This window comes from Monodon monoceros, unplaced genomic scaffold (genome assembly GCF_005190385.1).
Source record: "Monodon monoceros isolate NGI ecotype Baffin Bay Population unplaced genomic scaffold, NGI_Narwhal_1 Super_Scaffold_9, whole genome shotgun sequence".
Lineage (NCBI taxonomy): Eukaryota > Metazoa > Chordata > Mammalia > Artiodactyla > Monodontidae > Monodon > Monodon monoceros.
The window spans coordinates 37852500-37870246 of NW_021703786.1; the positions used below are offsets into that span (position 1 = coordinate 37852500).

Here is a 17747-nt window from a genome sequence, read left to right on the forward strand (position 1 = left end):
TAAGACATACAGAAAACACATAGATAAATGGCAGAAGTAACTCCTTTATCAGTAATCATATTAATGTCAATGGACTAAACTCTGCTATTACAAAAGGCAGAGACTGGGAGATTGGATTAAAAAAACAGTATTCATCTATATCCTGTTTTATAAGAGACTTACTTTACATAAAAGGACACGAGCTTGAAAGTAAAACAATGGACAAATATCGTCCATGCAAATAATAACCAAAAGAGAACTGAGGGGGCTATATTATTATAAGACAAAGTAGTTTAATCAAAAGAGGTTACAAGAGACAAAGACAAGATATATTGATTAAAAGTTTGATACAGCAAGAAGATTTAACAATTATAAACACACGTGTGTTACAACAGAGTGCAAACATATGAAACAAAAGTTGACAGAATTGAAGGGAGAAATAGTTCTGTGACAATATTTGGATATTTCGATTCCCCACTTTCAGTAGTGGGTAGGAGAACTGGACAAAAGATCAGTGAGGACAAGATGACTTGAGCAACTCTGTAAAGCAACCATGTAACAGACCATATACACGACACTGTACTTGGCGACGCAGACTACACATTCTTCTAAAGTGTCCGTGGAACATACTCCTGGACAGGCTATATGTCAGGTCACAAAACAAGTCTTAATAGGCTCTAAAAGATTAAAGTAATTCAAAGAATCTTTTCTGATCAAAGTGGAATGAAACTAAAAGCCAATAACAGAAGGAAAATTGGAAGGTTCACAAATATGTGGAACTTCAACAACACACTTTTTTTTTTTTTTTTTAATTTATTTGGCTGTGCCGGGTCTTCGTTGCAGCACACTGGATCTTCGTTGCAGCATGCAGGATCTAGTTCCCAGACCAGGGATTGAACCCGGGCCCCTTGCATTGGGAGCAAAGAGTCCTAACTGCTGGACCACCAGGGAATTCCCCCCAAAACACTCTTAAACAACCAATGGGTCAAAGAAGAAGTCACAAGAGATATTAGAAAATATCTTGAGATAAATGAATATGAAAACACAATGTACCAGAAGTTATGGGATACAGTAAATGTAATGCTAAGAGGGAAATTTATAGATATAAATGGGTACACTAAAAAAAGAAGAATCTCTCAGATCTTGACCTATCTGTATACCATGAGGAACTAGAAAAAGAAAAGCAAACTAAACCCAGAGCAAGCATAAGGAAAGATTAGAGTGGAGATAAAAAAAGAGAATATAAAAGCTGTAATATGGACTTCCCTGGTGGTCCAGTGGTTAAGAGTCCACCTTCCAATGCAGGGGACGCAGGTTCAATCCCTGGTTTGGGAACTAAGATCCCACGTGCCGTGGGGCAACTAAGCCTGCGTGCCACAACTACTGAGCCCACACACTCTGAGCCCGCATACCGCAACAAAGAGCCCACGTGCCGTGGCCAAGATCCTGCATGCTGCAACTAAGACCTGACGCAGCCAAATAAATAAAGATAGAATTGATTAAAATAATAATAATAAATTTAAAAGAAAACTATAATAGAGAAAATCAACAAAGCCAAAAGTTGGGTTTTTGAATAGATTTACAAAACCAACAGACCCTTAGCTGGATTGATTAAGAAAAAGAGATGAAACTCAAATTACTAAAATCAGAAATGAAAGTGGGGCTTTGATACATATTTTATAGGTTATAAGAGAGTACTGTGAACAATTGTGCACCAACAAATCAGGTAATCTAAATAAATGGACAGTTCCTGGAAACATACAATCTACAAAAACTGATACATGAAGAAAGAATATCTGAATAGACCTATAACAGGTAAGGAGATTGAATCAGTAATAAGAAACCTCCCAACAAAAAGCCCAGGACCAGGGCTTCCCTGGAGGCGCAGTGGTTAAGAATCTACCTGCCAATGCAGGGGACGCGGGTTTGAGCCCTGGTCTGGGAAGATCCCACATTCTGTGGAGCAACTAAGCCCATGTGACACAACTACTGAGCCTGCGCTCTAGAGCCCGTGAGCCACAACTACTGAGCCTGTGTGCCTAGAGCCCGCGCCACAGCAGTGGCTTCAATGAGAAGCCACGGTGATGAGAAGCCCGCACGCTACAATGAAGGGTAGCCCCTGCTCTCCACAACTAGAGAAAGCCCGTGCACAGCAACGAAGACCCAAGGCTGCCAAAAATAAATAAATACAGTTTTTTTAAAAAAAAGAATGTGATCATTAAAAAAAAAAAAAAAAAAAAGCTCAGGACCAGATGGCTTCACTGGTGAATTCTACCAAATATTTAAAGAAGAATTAAAACTAATCCTCAGACTTTTTCAAAAACGTTGAAGAGGGAGCATTTCCTAACTCTGTGAGGTCAGCATAACACTGATGCTGAAGCCTAATAAAGACATCATAAGAAAAGAAAATTTCAGACCAATATGCCCCGTGAATATAGATGCAAAAATTCTCAACAAAATACTAGCCAATCAAATCCAACAGCATATTAAAAGGATTACACATTATAACCAAGTGGGATTCATTTCCAGAATGCAATAATAGTTCAACACATGAAAATCAATAGATGTGGGCTTCCCTGGTGGCACGGTGGTTGAGAGTCCGCCTGCTGATGCAGGGGACGGGTTTGTGCCCCGGTCCGGGAGGATCCCACATGCCACGGAGCGGCTGGGCCCCGTGAGCCATGGCCGCTGAACCTGTGCGTCCAGAGCCTGTGCTTCGCAATGGGAGAGGCCACAACAGTGAGAGGCCCACGTACCGCCAAAAAAAAAAAAAATTAAAAAAATGAAAATCAATAGATGTAATACACTTCAAGAATGAAGGAAAAAACCACATGATCATTTTGAGGCAGAAAAAGCATTTAACAAAATTCACCTTTTCATGATAAAAACATTCAGTAAAGTAGGAATAGAAGACAACCTCCTCTACACGATAACAACCATGTATGAAAAACCCACAGTTGACATCACACTCAGTGGTGAAAGACTGAAAGCGTCTCTCCTATGACTAGTAACAAAACAAGAATGCCCACTCTTACTACTTCAGTTCAACATAGTACTGGAAGAGCAATTAGGCAAGAAAAAGAAATAAATGTATTCAAATTGGAGAGGAGAAAGTAAAATTATCTGTTCATAGGTGACATGATCTTATATGTAAAATCTCTAAAAATTTCACACACTAAACACTGTTAAAGATAAATATTCAGCAAAGTTGCAGATACAAAAGCAACACAAAAAATCAGTTGCATTTTTCATATACTTGCAATGAACGATCCTAAAAGGAAATTAAAAAAACAAATCCGTGTTCAGAGACAAAAATGAATAAAATACTTAGGAATGAATTTAACCAAGGTGGTGAAAGAAGTATACCCTGAAAACTACAAAACATTGCTGAAATTAGAGAAGATCTAAATAAAAGACATCCCATGTTCATGGATTGAAAGACAATGTTAAGATGTCAATACAATCCCTAACAAAATCCCAGTGACGTTTTTACACAGGTAGAAAAACCCGTCTTAAAAATTCATTTGACCCTGAATAGTCAAAACAATCTTGAAGAAGAAGAACAAAGTTGGAGGACTCATACCCTGATTTCAAAACTTACTACAGGGCTTCCCTGGTGGCGCAGTGGTTGAGAGTCCGCCTGCCGATGCAGGGGACATGGGTTCGTGCCCCGGTCCGGGAAGATCCCACATGCCGCGGAGCGGCTGCGCCCGTGAGCCATGGCTGCTGAGCCTGCGCGTCCGGAGCCTGTTGCTCCGCAACGGGAGAGGCCACAACAGTGAGAGGCCCGCGTACCGCAAAAAGAAAAAAAAACAAAACTTCAAAGCTAAAGTAAACAGTGTGATAATGGAATAAAGACAGGTACTCAGAGCAGTGGAATAGAATAGAACCCAGAAATAAGCTCTCCATCTATGGTCAGTTGATTTTCAACTGATGGAGGAGGGGGGAAAGCAGGGTCCATCTCAGTCAAGAGGGAAAGATAGAAGTTCTCAGAATGATGGTGAAGGGAATCCCTGGGACATGGCCTGGAGGCCAAGGGGGAGCCCTGTCTCAACTAAAATAGGAGAAAAGCGGAAGGAACATCTCCAGTGGAAACAAGGAACCGTATATAAGCGAGTCTGCTTGACCAGTTGACAGGCTGGATCTGCCCCAGAGCTGGGGGTGAGTTCCTGAGACATACAGAGAAAACCAAGGAGTTTCAACTCCAGGGAGGTCACATGGCTCAGCTGTGAACAAAGTTTACATCGTCATGTTGAAGTGAACTACAATCAGGGAATAACTCTGACTTTGTGTCTACAATAGTCACTCACTTGTGAGAGGGGACACCCCTAGACCACTGTCAGTGAACAGGGCAATGACAGGACTTACAAGACAGGAAGGAAGGAGGGAGAAAAACTGCAGAGGGTTTTGCATATGGGGCAAATGGATTAGCTGGCAGCAAAGAGGGTGATCTCTCCTTGAGCACGTGGTGGGCTGGGGGTCTGAGAGAGTTTCAGCAGCTTCCACATTCTGGGTGACAGGTCAGAGAATTACAGTGATCATTTACAGTCTCTCTTTTATGAATCGGGAAGAAGGAGGAAGAGAGAAAGGTGGGGATGACCGTTTTTTCCCTTTGTAATTTCTGCCTCCTGTTGACTCATTCTGAAAACCGATTTCCCATGGTTCAGTGACAAAATGTGTGTGAGCGCAGCCGTGCCTGGGGAGGAAGCACAGCTCTGAGTCGCCAGCCAGCCGGCTTAGGAAAGGCTGGCAGCGCAGCCGCGGGTTTTCTCTTCTGTAAACGGGGACTCTGGGTGCTCCTTTGCAGAGCAGGTTTCCTCGAGGACGTGCACATGACACGCATGGAACTGGCCCGAGGTGCGGTTGCCAAGTGGTAGTTATTTGGATAAAGTGGTTTAAAATATAATGGATTAATTATAATCATTTCATAATCAGCAAATCCGCACTCCAGGCCTGGGAACTGCCCCCAGAACCTCAGCTTGTGGCTGAAGCACTCTAACTTCCCAAAGACACTTGTCCCTGTACGCTGCCGTGGCACCTGACCTCTCCTCTGAGATGTCTCAGGTGTGCCTTCCTGGATGGCCATGTGGCCTGAGCACCTTCTACCTGGTAATGTTTCTTATTTTGTAATTTGACATCTGAGGGTGTAGCCATCTACCTCCTTACACTGTCTCATTCATCTCCGAGCCCAGTGCTTCTGTAATACCAGACACACAGTAGGTCCTTGGCCAATGTTCACAAATAACCAAATACTTTATACTGAGCTGTCGTCAGTGAAGACATGTGGAGTGGTAAGCAACCCTCGTTCTTGTTCTGTATTAACATTGCGTCATGTCTGAGTTTTGTTCTGCCCCCTCCCCTGCCTGCATCTCCTCCCTTCAAGTAGGACTCAGGGCAGAGGTGTCCTGAGGTTGGGGGGTGGGGTGGGAAGAGCAGAAACCCTGGCTTTTGCATTCAGAACTTAGAGGAAAGGATTCTTGGCACAAAATGATTGGGCCAGAAAACAGCACAGAAAATAATTTCTCCTAGATTGAAAAAAACAGCCCAAAGATTTAAGTGTGAAATAGAATAAAAACTTTAAAACTTCTAGAGAAGAAACCATTCGATAACTTCTTTATAACCTTGGAGTATGAAAGGCCTTTCTAACTGTGACCCCAAATCCAAACTCTATAAAATACAAAATTGATAAAATAGACTACACAAAACAAACAACTTCTGCATGGCAAAAAGCAGCTTAAGGAGGAAAGACAAAAACGGGAACAAAACACTTGCAACTTGTATCTAAAGAGTAAGCAGACGGGCTTCCCTGGTGGCGCAGTGGTTAAGAATCCGCCTGCCAGTGCAGGGGACACGGGTTCGAGCCCCGGTCTGGGAAGATCCCACATGCCGCAGAACAACTAAGCCCATGCCCCGCAACTCCTGAGCCTGTGCTCTAGAGCCCATGAGGCACAACTGCTGAACCCAAGTGCCGCAACTACTGAAGCCCGTGCGCCTAGAGCCCGTGCTGTGCAACAAGAGAAGCCACCGCAATGAGAAGCCTGTGCACCTGCAATGAAGAGTAGCCCCTGCTCGCCGCAACTAGTGAAAGCCCACATGCAGCAACAAAAACCCAACACAGCCATAAATAAATAAAATAAATAAATAAATAATACAAAAGGAGAAACACATGTATAAATAAAGAGTAAGCAGAAAGGAAAAGGCCAGCTACCTGACAGAAAATTGGGCAAAGGTAATGAACAGACAGTTCACAGACAGGGACGAACAGCATAAATTTGTCTGGTCTCATTCCTAAGAGACAAGCAAATTTGAACTACACTGAGACCATCTTCCCCCTAATAGATTGCTAAAAATCCAGAAGTTTTACTAACACCTCCTGTTGGCAAGGTCACAAGGAGAGTGGCACTCATTCACTCTGGAAGGAGAGGAATAGGGATAACCCTCAAGGGGGGAGATTTGGCAACATTAGTCAAAATGACTGATGTTTTTACCTGCTGATATAGTGATTAATCTCTGGGATTTATTTCAGAGTGCAAAATGATAATTCATTGCAGCAATGTTTGTAATAGCAGAAGATTGGAAGTAGCACAAATGTCCATCAGTAGGGGATTGACTGAGTATATACACAGGACTATTATGCACTTATAGAAAAGGGGTGAGGAAGCTCTCTGTGTGTTGCTTTAGAAAGAACTCCAAGATATATTAAGTGGAAAAACAAACACAAGGAGCTTCCCTGGTGGCACAGTGGTTAAGACTCCACGCTCCCAATGCAGGGGGCCCAGGTTCGATCCCTGGTCAGGGAACTAGAGACCACGTGCATGCCGCAACTAAGAGTTCGCCTGCCACAACTAAGGAGCCCGCCTGCCACAGCTAAGACCCGGCGCAACCAAATAAATATATTTTTAAAATAATAAAAAGATAAAAACAAAACAAGGTCCATAACAGCATGGCTTATAGTCTCCCTTTGTTTCTGCAAAAAAGGAGAAAGTTCTAATCTAGATTTATAGGTATTAGTATATACATAAAGAAACACTGTAAGGAAACGTACAAAACCAAAAACAGTGTTTTAAATAAAATACTGAAGAATAAATTGAACAAAAGAAGTACAAAACTTGCACATTGAAAACTACAAAACATTCCTGAAAGAAGACCTAAATAAATGGAAAGATATTCCATATTCATGGATGGAAAGACAATATTGTTAAGATAGCAGTGCTCCCCAAATAATTCTGCAGATTCAATGCAATCCCAGTCAAATTCCCAGCTGGCTTTTCTGCAAAATTTGAAAAGCTGATCCTAAAATCATATGGAAATGCAAGAGACCCAGAAGAGCTGAAACACTTTTGAAAGAGAACAAAGTTGTAGGACTCACACTTCCCAATTTCAAAACTTACTACAAACCAACAGTAAATAAGACAGTGTAGTACTGGCATAAGGACAGATGTGAGTCAGTAGAGTAGACTTTAGAGTCAAAAACTAAAGCCTAACATTTATGGTCAGTTGATTTTCAACCAAGATACCAAGAAGATTCAACGGGAAAAAGGATAGTCTTTTCAACAAATGGTGCTGAGACAACTGGGTAAGCCACCTTCAAAAGAATGAATGTGGACCCCTAACTCACACCATACACAGAAAGTACCTCACAGTGGGTCATAGACCTAAATGTAACTAGACAAGTTTTAGAAGAAAACAGGAGTTAAATCTTCATGATTTGGGGTTAGGCAGTGAGACCGAATGCACAAATGATCAAAAAGAAGCTTGAGAGACTGGACTTCATAAAAATTTTAAACTTTTATGTTTCACAGAACACCATCAGGAGAATAAAATGATATTCCACAGACTTGGAGGAAATAGTTCCAAATCATATATCTGATAAGGGATTTGTATCCAGAATATATAAAGAACCTTTACAACTGAATAATGAAAAGACAAATAACCCAGTTTAAAAATGGGTTGGGGGCTTCCCTGGTGGCGCAGTGGTTGAGAGTCCGCCTGCCGATGCAGGGGACACGGGTTCGTGCCCCGGTCTGGGAAGATCCCACATGCCGCGGAGCGGCTGGGCCTGTGAGCCACGGCCGCTGAGCCTGCGCGTCCGGAGCCTGTGCCCCGCAACGGGAGAGGCCACAGCAGTGAGAGGCCCGCGTACTGCAAACAAACAAACAAAAAACAGTGCAGCTGTTTTGGAAAACAGTCTGGCAGCTCCTCAGAACGTTAAACACAGAACTACCATATGGCCCAGCAATTCCACTCCTAAGAGAAGTGAAAACTTGTCCACCCAGCTACTTGTACATGAATATTCACAGCAGCATTGTTCATAGTAGCCAAAAAGTAGAAACAACCCAAATGTCCATCAACTGATGAATGGATGAGTAAAATGTGGTCCATCCATACAACGGAATGTTATTTGGACACAAAAAGGTATAAAGTACTGACACCCTACCACATGGATGAATCTCAAAAACATGCTCATGGAAGAAGCTAGTCATCAGACAGCACATTCCACTTTTATAAAATGTCCAAAGTAGGCAAATATATATAGAGAGAAAGTAGGTCAGGGCCAGCCTAGGGCTGGGGGTGGGGAGGTATGAGGAGTGACAGGGGTTTTTTGGGGGTGACGATAATGTTCTAAAATTAGATTATAGTGATGGTTGCACAGCTCTTAAGCAGGTGAACTTTGTGGCACGTAAAGCATCTGAACAGAGCCGTTTATTCTAGAGGGGGCAGGAAAGCTGGGCAGACAGATGACCAGGCGGACAGGAAGCCTGTGTTATGTACCTTTTTATACTTTGTGGGCTTCCAGCCTGTGACTACCATCTATTCACAAAGCAAACTTATAAAGCAAGAGGCTTGGGAATTCCCTGGCGGTCCAGTGGTTAGGGCTCGGTGCTTTCACTGCCGGGGCCCCGAGTCGATCCCTGGTCGCGGAACTAAGATTCCGCAAGCCACACGGCACAGCCAAAAATATATATAAATAAAGAAAAGCAAGAGGACCTAAATTAGGAGTTTGGGATTGGCAGTTACACATTACTATATATAAAATAAACAACAAGCTCCTACTGTAGAGCACAGGGATCTGTATCCAATATCCTGTGATAAACCGTAATGGAAAAGAACATGAAAAGAATATAGAGGTGTGTAACTGAATCACTTTACATCAGAAACTAACACAGCATCGTGAATCAACTGTACTTCAATTAAAAGAAGATAAGCAGAGGACCACACAAAATTGAAGAGACCCCCGAGCCTTCTCTCATTTGGGGAGAGGAGGGTGGAAGCTGCCACCACCCCACCCACAGGGAAGCGATGGCCAGTGGACAGCAGGTTGGGTCGGACGAGGGCAGCCTAGGAAGCCTCAAAGACCCATTCCTGGTCAGAGGGCACCGAGCCACTGGACCTGACAGGGACACAAGAGCCCACTTGGCCAGATGGCAGACACCCAGCTGACCGGATGTCTGTGCTGTCCCTGCCCACCCCTCCTCCAACACCACCAGAACCTACATAAAGTCCCAGAGCCATCATCCAGCCCCAAAGAAGGGCAGGAAAAGCCCCAAATTGACACTGGCCAGCAGAACAGAAGCCGTGTTGACCACGGGAAGAAGGGGAGAGCTCTCGCAGGTCTGGGTTTGTGGGCTGGGCTCATGGCCCGGGCTCTCCTGCATCCCGGCTGTCTGCCCGTCTCCCTCACATGCCTGGCTCTGTAGGCGCTGGACCAAGAAAGGCCTCTGTGGTCCAATTAGTTTGAAAAACACTGGGCTAAAGAAAGCCAAAGTTTTGTTGTTTTTAACTGCAGCCCTTCTCAGCGCCTTTGCTTGTGGCTCTTCAGGAGGGGCTCAGGCAGGTTCAAAGCCTTTCTGTGTTTTTCTCAGGGACTTCTGGTGGGGGAGAGGCTCTCCTTCATTTTACGACCGAGGAAATGGAGCCCAGAGAGGTGAAGGGACTCCTCCAAGGTCACAACAGCGAGTCGGTGGACAAGGGGAGGCAGGCCCGACTCTGCTGCTCCTGGCGGCCTCTGTCAGTGCCAGGTCCCAATTCTGACAGGTTCCCGACTCGTGGGCCTGGGCCTGGGCGGTTCCATCCTGTGTCAAGGCGACCTCTTGTTCCTTCCTGGTCCAACTCTCTCAGAAATCTTAAACATCCGAGCCCTTAGCTGGGAACACATCTGGGGATGTGGTTGCTTGACACAAAGGATTCCCATCCAAAGGATTCACAGAGGAGATGTGCTCCCTGCCAGACGTGTGGTGGACAGAGCAGCCGTGGCCCCCCCAACCCGGCCGTGGGTCCTGTCTGCACAGTGAGGGGCCTGGACCCTTCCACCTGCTTTAGCACCCACGCTTCCAGATCTGGGCCTTTGAACAAACCTTCAAAACCTGCCCTGATAAAAATTCTATAGGATAAATGATCTGGTTTCTTTGATAAAAAAATTTTAAAAACAGCAAGGGGAAACATGAGACAGAGTGGGCATGTTCTAGTTTAAAACATATAACCAAAACGATGGTGTTTGGATCCTGATTGGAACAAATCATCTGGAAAAGACATTGACAAGACAGCTGGGGAAGTCTGAATACGGGCGCTTTGGTGACACAAAGGAATCATTGTTTGCAGAAGTCGTGGCATGAGAGTTTTGGGGGGGTTTTGGTTTTTAAGGAGTTTTTCTTTTTAAGGGAGACATACAGAGGTATTTACAGATCAAAAACGCGCTGTTTGCATTTGTCTCTAAAGTGATCCAGCGGGGTGTGGGTAATCCTGGAAGTGTGGACAGTGGTCGACGTCTGCAGGAGGGTCTGTTAGACACTCCTGATGTTCAAAACACGTCCTGGCCCATCTGGCTGTAGGTCCTGGGGCCAGCTTGGGGTGGGAGGGAGAGGGACTTCCTGCCTGTGAGGCCGACCCTCCAACCTTGTGGCTGCTCTCGGGAACGCAAGGCCAGACCCCCAGGGCCCCAGACCCAGGGCTCTCCACGTGCACGGGCGCGGGAGGCCCCGGGGCAGCCCGAGCTTGCCTGTCTGCTGTGGGCACCGCTTCCCCTGCGTCCCCGATGCCACGCAGAGACCCAGGCGGAGCCCCTTGCGCCCACCCCCACCTCCCCGGCTACTCACATGGCTCCTCCTGGCCCACCCAGCTCCGGCCACCTCGCCTGCTCCGGCCCAGGCCACTCATTACTCAGGACGTTTATTATTAGCCTAGATTTGATTAGTGCCCGGGCTGCACTTCCTGGGTTTCCCCCCAGCTGTAGGATGTAAATCAGCGGCTCCCCTCCCTCCGCGCTTGCGCCCTCTGTCTCGGGAGCTGAGGGGTGTGGGCCCAGCCCGATGCTCCAGGAGCCCCCCACCACCACCAAGCTGTCCGCTGAGCCCCCAGGGTGCCCTGCCCACGGGGCCTGGTCTCCTGCCCCATCACACACCCCAGGCTGCATCCAGGGTGGCCTAGCCTCCAGGCATTGCTCAGGGCCCTTCCCCCTTCCTCTACAGCCCTTTCCTATTTCACTGCCCCGTCAGCTCCTCTGCTCCTTTCTTCAGGCTCCACTGAGGTGTCAGTTTCTCTGGGAAGCCATTCCTGACTGCCCAAGGCCGGGTGAGGTGCCCGTTCTCTGTGCTTCCTGAGCCCCGGCCTTACCCCCATCAGAGCACTTGAGAGGCTGAACTAGAGCCAGACAGACTGGGCTTGCGTCTGCGTCTCGCCTCAGCCACGTACCAGCAGGAAGCCTTGGGGGCAATTTACGTAACGTCTTGGTGCCTCTGTTTCCTCTTCTGTGAAGTGGGTATGAAGGTACAGGTGGTGATGAGAACGGGATGTGTGCTCAGTTCAGGCCTCAGAGCACTTTCCTGGCGCAGTGAGTTCTCAGGGCTCGGTGTCCAGACGAGCACTGCTGCCGTCATCAGTGGTCACTTTATTCCCGCCTTCCCAGCCTCCGCGGGGACAGGGCTGGAGGACGGCACGTTCAGAAGTCACCGGAAGCCCGTGGAGTTTGAGGGGGACTCAGGGTGGAGGGAGAGACCAGGCGGCCCAGGAAGACGTAGGGCAGGGCTGCTGTGAGTGGTGGGTCGCGTGGCAGAGGAAATACGAATGACTGGATGACCTAAAAAGCACCCAGTCTCATCAATAATCAGAAAAGCTGGTTTTCATCCACCCGGTCGGCAAAGTCTTAAAGCGCGGTAATACCGAGAGGAGGAGATCGGGGGAAGCCTGAGCTTGGGCCCGCGGGAGGGAGCGTGTTGGTACCTCTGTGTGGAAGGGGACCTGCCAGGGCCCCGTAAGATGGAGAACCTACGCCTGATCCATGGCCCCGGAAGCTGTCCTCCAGGGGCCACAGGTGCACGAGTGTGGAGCAATGGAAACAGAGCCAGTGCCCCCCCCGCAGCGATGGCGGAGCACGTGAAGCTCGAGGGCCATAACCAGGAATACTACGCAGCCGTCAGAGCGAGACAGGTCTGTACGCAGTGACATGGAGAGACTGTCAAGACCGATGGTTGAGTGAATAAAAGGAGTTTGTGGCATGGTTTTTGCAGTAAGGGGCCTTTCCGTGAGACAAAGACGAACAGGCCTCCTTGCCTACGATTGTGTGCGCACAGGTGTGGCAGAGCTATGAAAAGGATGGGCACGATGACAGTGATCCTGCTGGGTAGGGCAGGAGGGGACCAGGTTGGGGATGGGGTCCGAGGGGCTTCAGGCCTGTTTGTAACATTTTTATTTTTACACGGAGGTACATATTCCTTGTGTCAGTGAAAAGTAACAAGCCCACGGCTGGGCTGTCTGGGGATTTGTGAGCCGGGGCAACCACAGGGCAACTCTTGGAGTGGGGCAAGCCCAGCGTCCCCGTGGGATGACCTCACCGCATCCCTCCGTCCCTTCTGCTTGCACACCCCCGGTGCCGGGGCTCTCACCGCCTCACAGAGCAGCTGGCTCCCAGGGGGTGAGCCGACTGTGCCTCGGTTTCCACAGTCACACGTGGTCTCGCCCGGTGAGGCCGCCCTTTGGAGTTTTAACACCGGTGCAGTTACCCGTGAAATGAAAAACAAACAAAATCCAGCCTGGCTTTGGGCGGCGAGAATGGAATGATGGGGTCCCCAGCGTCTCACTGCTAATCACAGCTTGTTAACGCTTTTGCTTAAACGCTGTTTACAATTAATGGATTGGATCGACTTTCTGTTTTCTTTAATTAGAGGTGTAATGTACGCACGGTAAGAGGCAGTATTCTCAGTGGGCAGGCCAGTGACGCTTACCTGTGTGCAAACCCAGGCAGCACTCCCCAGATCAAGACCTAGAGCATTTGCAGCCCCCAGAAGCAGCACACCCCACCCCACCCAGCATAACCAGTATTCTGACGTCTGTCACCACAGATGCGTTTTGGCCGTTCCTGAACAGGGAACATACAAACAAGATGGTCCACTTTTTTTCTGGCCTCTTTGCTCCAAGTTAGATTTTATGACACCAGGCAGAACAAGTTGGGGGACCTTTGGGGGTCCCTGGGGGCCTCATTTTCCCCTGCCCAAACGATGATCGTGGAGCTCAAACAGAACCGCAGCCCGTGGGACCTCTCCCCCACCGTGCCGCAGGAATTGTCCCGTGTGACCCACCGTGCTGGGCTCCCTCAGAACAGGTGCCGAGGCTTCTGAGCCTCATTCTGAAACCAGCCCTTTCTCAGCCGTCTCGCGGGAGGCTCGGGGTCTAATTTTAAGTTCCACAGTCAAGGGGACAGAAGAGTTTTGAAACCTGGAGCAGAGACTCTGTTACCTCAAGGTTGGGAGCTGGCTCCGTTACATGTGTCCTTAAAAAGGTAGAATGAGCACGCAGTGAAGAGAGGTTCAAATGCTGTGCAAGGAAATCCAGCACAGAGGACCTCTCCCTCCCAGCGGGAGGCTTGGCTGCAGGCCCGTGAGCTGATCTGGGCACACGCGTGTACGTGCCACCACGTGATGGGTTTTGCCTTATCACCCCCCCATTTTTTTCTTACAGATGAATAAACACACTGTTAACAGGCTCCTTTTCTCACTTAATATATCCTATCAATCAAGTCCTTATCTTTTTAAATGAGCTCTTCAGTGGTCACCAGGCAAAACAAAACAGCATTGCAGACGCTATTCTAAACATTCCCCGCCTTCATTTCGTACATGATTTACCTTCTCCGTGTCTCATGCAATGGCTTGAATTCCTTAAGTGGAGTTACTTGGCCAAATGAACGTTCCGGTGGGACTGCTCCACTGTCCGCATGTGCCTGTGAGGTTTGGGCCCAGAGCTCCCTGCCCCCAGACCTTGTGTGCGCCTCCCTGGGGCCTGGTGTCCGCTGCCCCCCGTGAGGCCACGTGGCTGAGTCTGCTCTGAGAGAGTTCCAGAGGCAAGACAAAAGCAAGAGTCCAAAAAAGGACATTTCTTAGAAATGCAGTGAAAGCCCTGATTTTCATGATGCCAATTTACATATACGACTCAGATGTGCTGAATTTCCTACATGGCTTTGATTTGTACTAATTTCTCAGAAATGCTAGAGACCGAGACTTTAGCAAAACCCACTTCAAAGAAGGAAAAAACCCACTTCAAAGCGGCTTCTTCACAGTGAATTCCCAACCTTTTGTGGGAAGACCTATTTCCCATTAAAAAATTTTTCCCCTCAAAACTTTTTATTATGAAAACTTCAAACCTCAGAGAAAAGTTAAAAGAAAGGTGAAATGAATACCCCCGGGAGCTCCAGCGGGTTGACCGGTGTTTACATTGGTGTCTGTCATCCACACGCTCTCTCTGCCTGTACCTTCTGCGGACCTTAGAACACCCCTTCTAGATGCTTTGCAGCGTCTTCAAAGAAGATGGACCGTCTCTCACGCAGACTGTCATTTTCACACCTAAGAAGATCAGTGATAAGGGCATCATCTAATATCAAGTCTGTATTTAAGTTTCCCAATTGTCCTAAGAAGCTTTTGTGGCTGCTTCCTTTTTTCTTATTAAATTTATTTTTAATTTTATTTATTTTTGGCTGCGCTGGGTCTTCGTTGCTGTGCGCGGGCTTACTCTAGTTGCAGCGAGCGGGGGCTACACTTCGTTGCGGTGCGAGGGCTTCTCATTGCAGTGGCTTCTCGTTGCGGAGCACGGGTTCTAGGTGCGCGGGCTTCAGTAGTTGCAGCACGTGGGCTCAGTAGGTGTGGCTTGTGGGCTCTCGAGCGCAGGCTCAGTAGTTGTGGCGCACGGGCTTAGTTGCTCCGCGGCATGTGGGATCTCCCCGGACCAGGGCTCGAACCCGTGTTCCCCGCATTGGCAGGTGGATTCTTAACCACTGCGCCCCCAGGGCAGCCCGTGGCTGCTTCCTTTGATTCAGGATCCAGCGAGGGGCATCGGTTTGTCTCTAGCCATGTTTCTTCTAGAATCGTCCCCTCGCTTTTGCTTTTTCCTTTTCTTCTCTCTTCTTTTCCTGTCTTCTCTTGGTTTGACATGGACACGGCCTGTCGTGTGGAGTGTCCTACGGCCCCTTCTCTGCTTGCTTTCTCCCTGTGTGGTTTAACACCGTGCTCGTCCTCTGTGAGTCCTGAAAGCTGAATGGTGGCTCTGACGGCTCCCCTGGATCACACACTTTGGGGAGAAGAGCCCTAGGTGATGCGTGTCCTTCCTGTTGCATCTCATCAAGTGGAGCCTGGTGTCAGCTCACCTCCCCGCCCCCCGCAGTGACACTGACAGGACCGCCTGTTACGGTGGTGACACCAGGTGTCCCCACGTATAGGCCCCGGCGTCCCCCCAACTAGTCACTGGAGGCTGATGCTTTGGTATCTTGTGCGTCCTGGTTCCCAGCCGCCTCGGTAGATGGCTTCAGCTTTCACTGAGGGTGGTGGCTTTCCAAACCTGCCACTCCTCCCGCGTTTCCCAGCCTGCGTTCTCTATGAAGGAGAACTTCCTTTTTGTTTCCCTTTTTGAAAAAAAAAAAATACAGAAAATAACCATGAATAATATAACAAAACCTGTATTTTCACCACCCGGAATCGCATGTTATGAGGTTGGCATATTCACCTTCAAGTTTTTCTTTTAAAAAGGAAAAGATGACAGGGAAAGCTCTGAAATCTCCTGCCCTAACCCTACCCCTCCCGTCGCCAGAAGGAACCACCATCATGAATACGGCTCTGTTCTCCCGGCTTATTTTTATACCTTCAGAAGAATGTGTTTATCTATGAACATACAGTACATAGCACTGTTTTGCATGTTATTTTTAAATTTTTCGTATAAATAGTACTCTGGTGTGTATCATCATACGTCTTCCTGTTTTCACCCAGCGTTGTTGTGATCAACTCGCGTTAGCGCGCACACGGCTAGTGCATTCCTGGTGTGGTGCTGCTGTGGTCCTGGTGTGTTCTGGTGTGTTCTTTTTCACCACTGTCTGGAACCCCACACCCACTCCCATCCCTCCTCAAGTGAGGAACATCTAGGTTGTTTCCGATTCCTTGGTGGTGTGAGCAACGCCATCCTGGGCAGACGTGCAGCCTCTTTGCGCAAACACACGAGCGTCTCTCCTGGGCGGCTGTTGTCCAGCAGGACCTCTGACCTGCAGGGTCCGCATGCCCCGACTTCAGTGGCTGTCACCAAACTGGCCACACTCCTACTCACTCCCAGTGGCAAGGGGTGACCTTCCTCGTCCCTTCTCGACTTTATCTGCACAGGACAGGGTCAGGCTGTTTCATTTAGATTTTTTGGCAACCTCACAGGTGAGAAGTGTATCTTGCTGCTTTAATTTCCTCATTGCTGGCAAGGCTGTGCACACGTGCTTATTGGCCATTGGGAGAAGGCCTGCGGTCACTCAGGGGGAAGGAAGAGGCCCGGGGAGTGCACCTGGGCCCCCAAGGCCAGCGGAGATACTGCATTAGCGACTGTCAGGTGGGCATCGTGGAGGGAGTGTGATTATTCTCAGTTCCTAAGGCTCCCGTATTTCTATTAATAGAAACGCTTGCCGCCCATGCCTGGCTCACCGTGCACCAGGCACTGTACTTAATCAGATCTCATTTAATTCTCTCGGGAATGCATTTAATATTATTCCTATTTTGCTGAAGGGGACACGGGGGGGGTGGTCCGCGAGGTGCACTGACCTGCCTGGGGTCACAGAGCTGGTAAGCGCACCGTCTCCAGTCCCAAACCCTTCCCTCCGCGCCTCAGCCCCTCCCACCCGTGGGGAAGTTCCCAGAGGGGATGAACAATGGCTTCTCACAGAAAGAAGAGTCAGGCTCAGGTTTTGCTGCCCCTCCCCTTGGCTGTGAGCAAAGAACTTGTTTGTTAACTAAAATGTGCAACCTTGCAAATAGTTCCCAGCCCTCGGGCCCAGAAGACAGAGAAGGCGGGAGAGTGCTTCTCTCCAGGCAGCTCAGGAGGGAGAGGTGGGTTGGTGATCTCTTAATTTCTTGCAGTGTTTGGATCGTTTGTAGCCTGGGTAGGTGCGGGGCGGAGCTGCGAGGCTCCAGACTCAACAGCTGGTTGTATCTTAGGTTTGAGAGCAAGAGGAAGCTCTCTCCCCCTCCCTCCCGCCTCCCCCCAGCCCTGTGTCACACACACGTGATGTTGGGGGAGATGCTTCCAGGCCCCCCCCCAGCATCGGGGCTCTAGGAGAGCGGCCGTCTGAGGCAGGCTCAGGTGCAGCCGGCCCAGGTTACAGGTGGGAAGGGAGGATCTGGGCTGCTTCTCCTCAGAGCCCAGCTGTGCACTCAGCACCACGGCACACGCGTTGGTCGAGTGAATAAATGAATGGACGAGAAGGTTGGAAGTTAAAAGCAAACACACTCTCAAGCTTTTGGCCCTTTGGGTTCTGCGGGGTG

General features: G+C 48.4%; 1 protein-coding gene across 4 annotated transcripts in view; it reads right to left on the bottom strand.

Moving 5' to 3' along the window:
- Positions 1-15008, bottom strand: part of TNFRSF13B (TNF receptor superfamily member 13B) — a 33661-nt gene extending 18653 nt beyond the window's left edge. For 2 of the 4 annotated variants that reach the window (XM_029211952.1, XM_029211951.1), the window contains exon 1: positions 11073-15008. In XM_029211952.1, the coding sequence (XP_029067785.1) occupies positions 11073-11133 (61 nt within the window). In that variant the 5' untranslated portion in view covers positions 11134-15008. The remainder of the gene's footprint in view (positions 1-11072) is intronic. The other 2 variants (XM_029211953.1, XM_029211954.1) reach the window with 2 other exon arrangements.
- Between the last annotated feature and the right edge of the window lie 2739 nt (positions 15009-17747).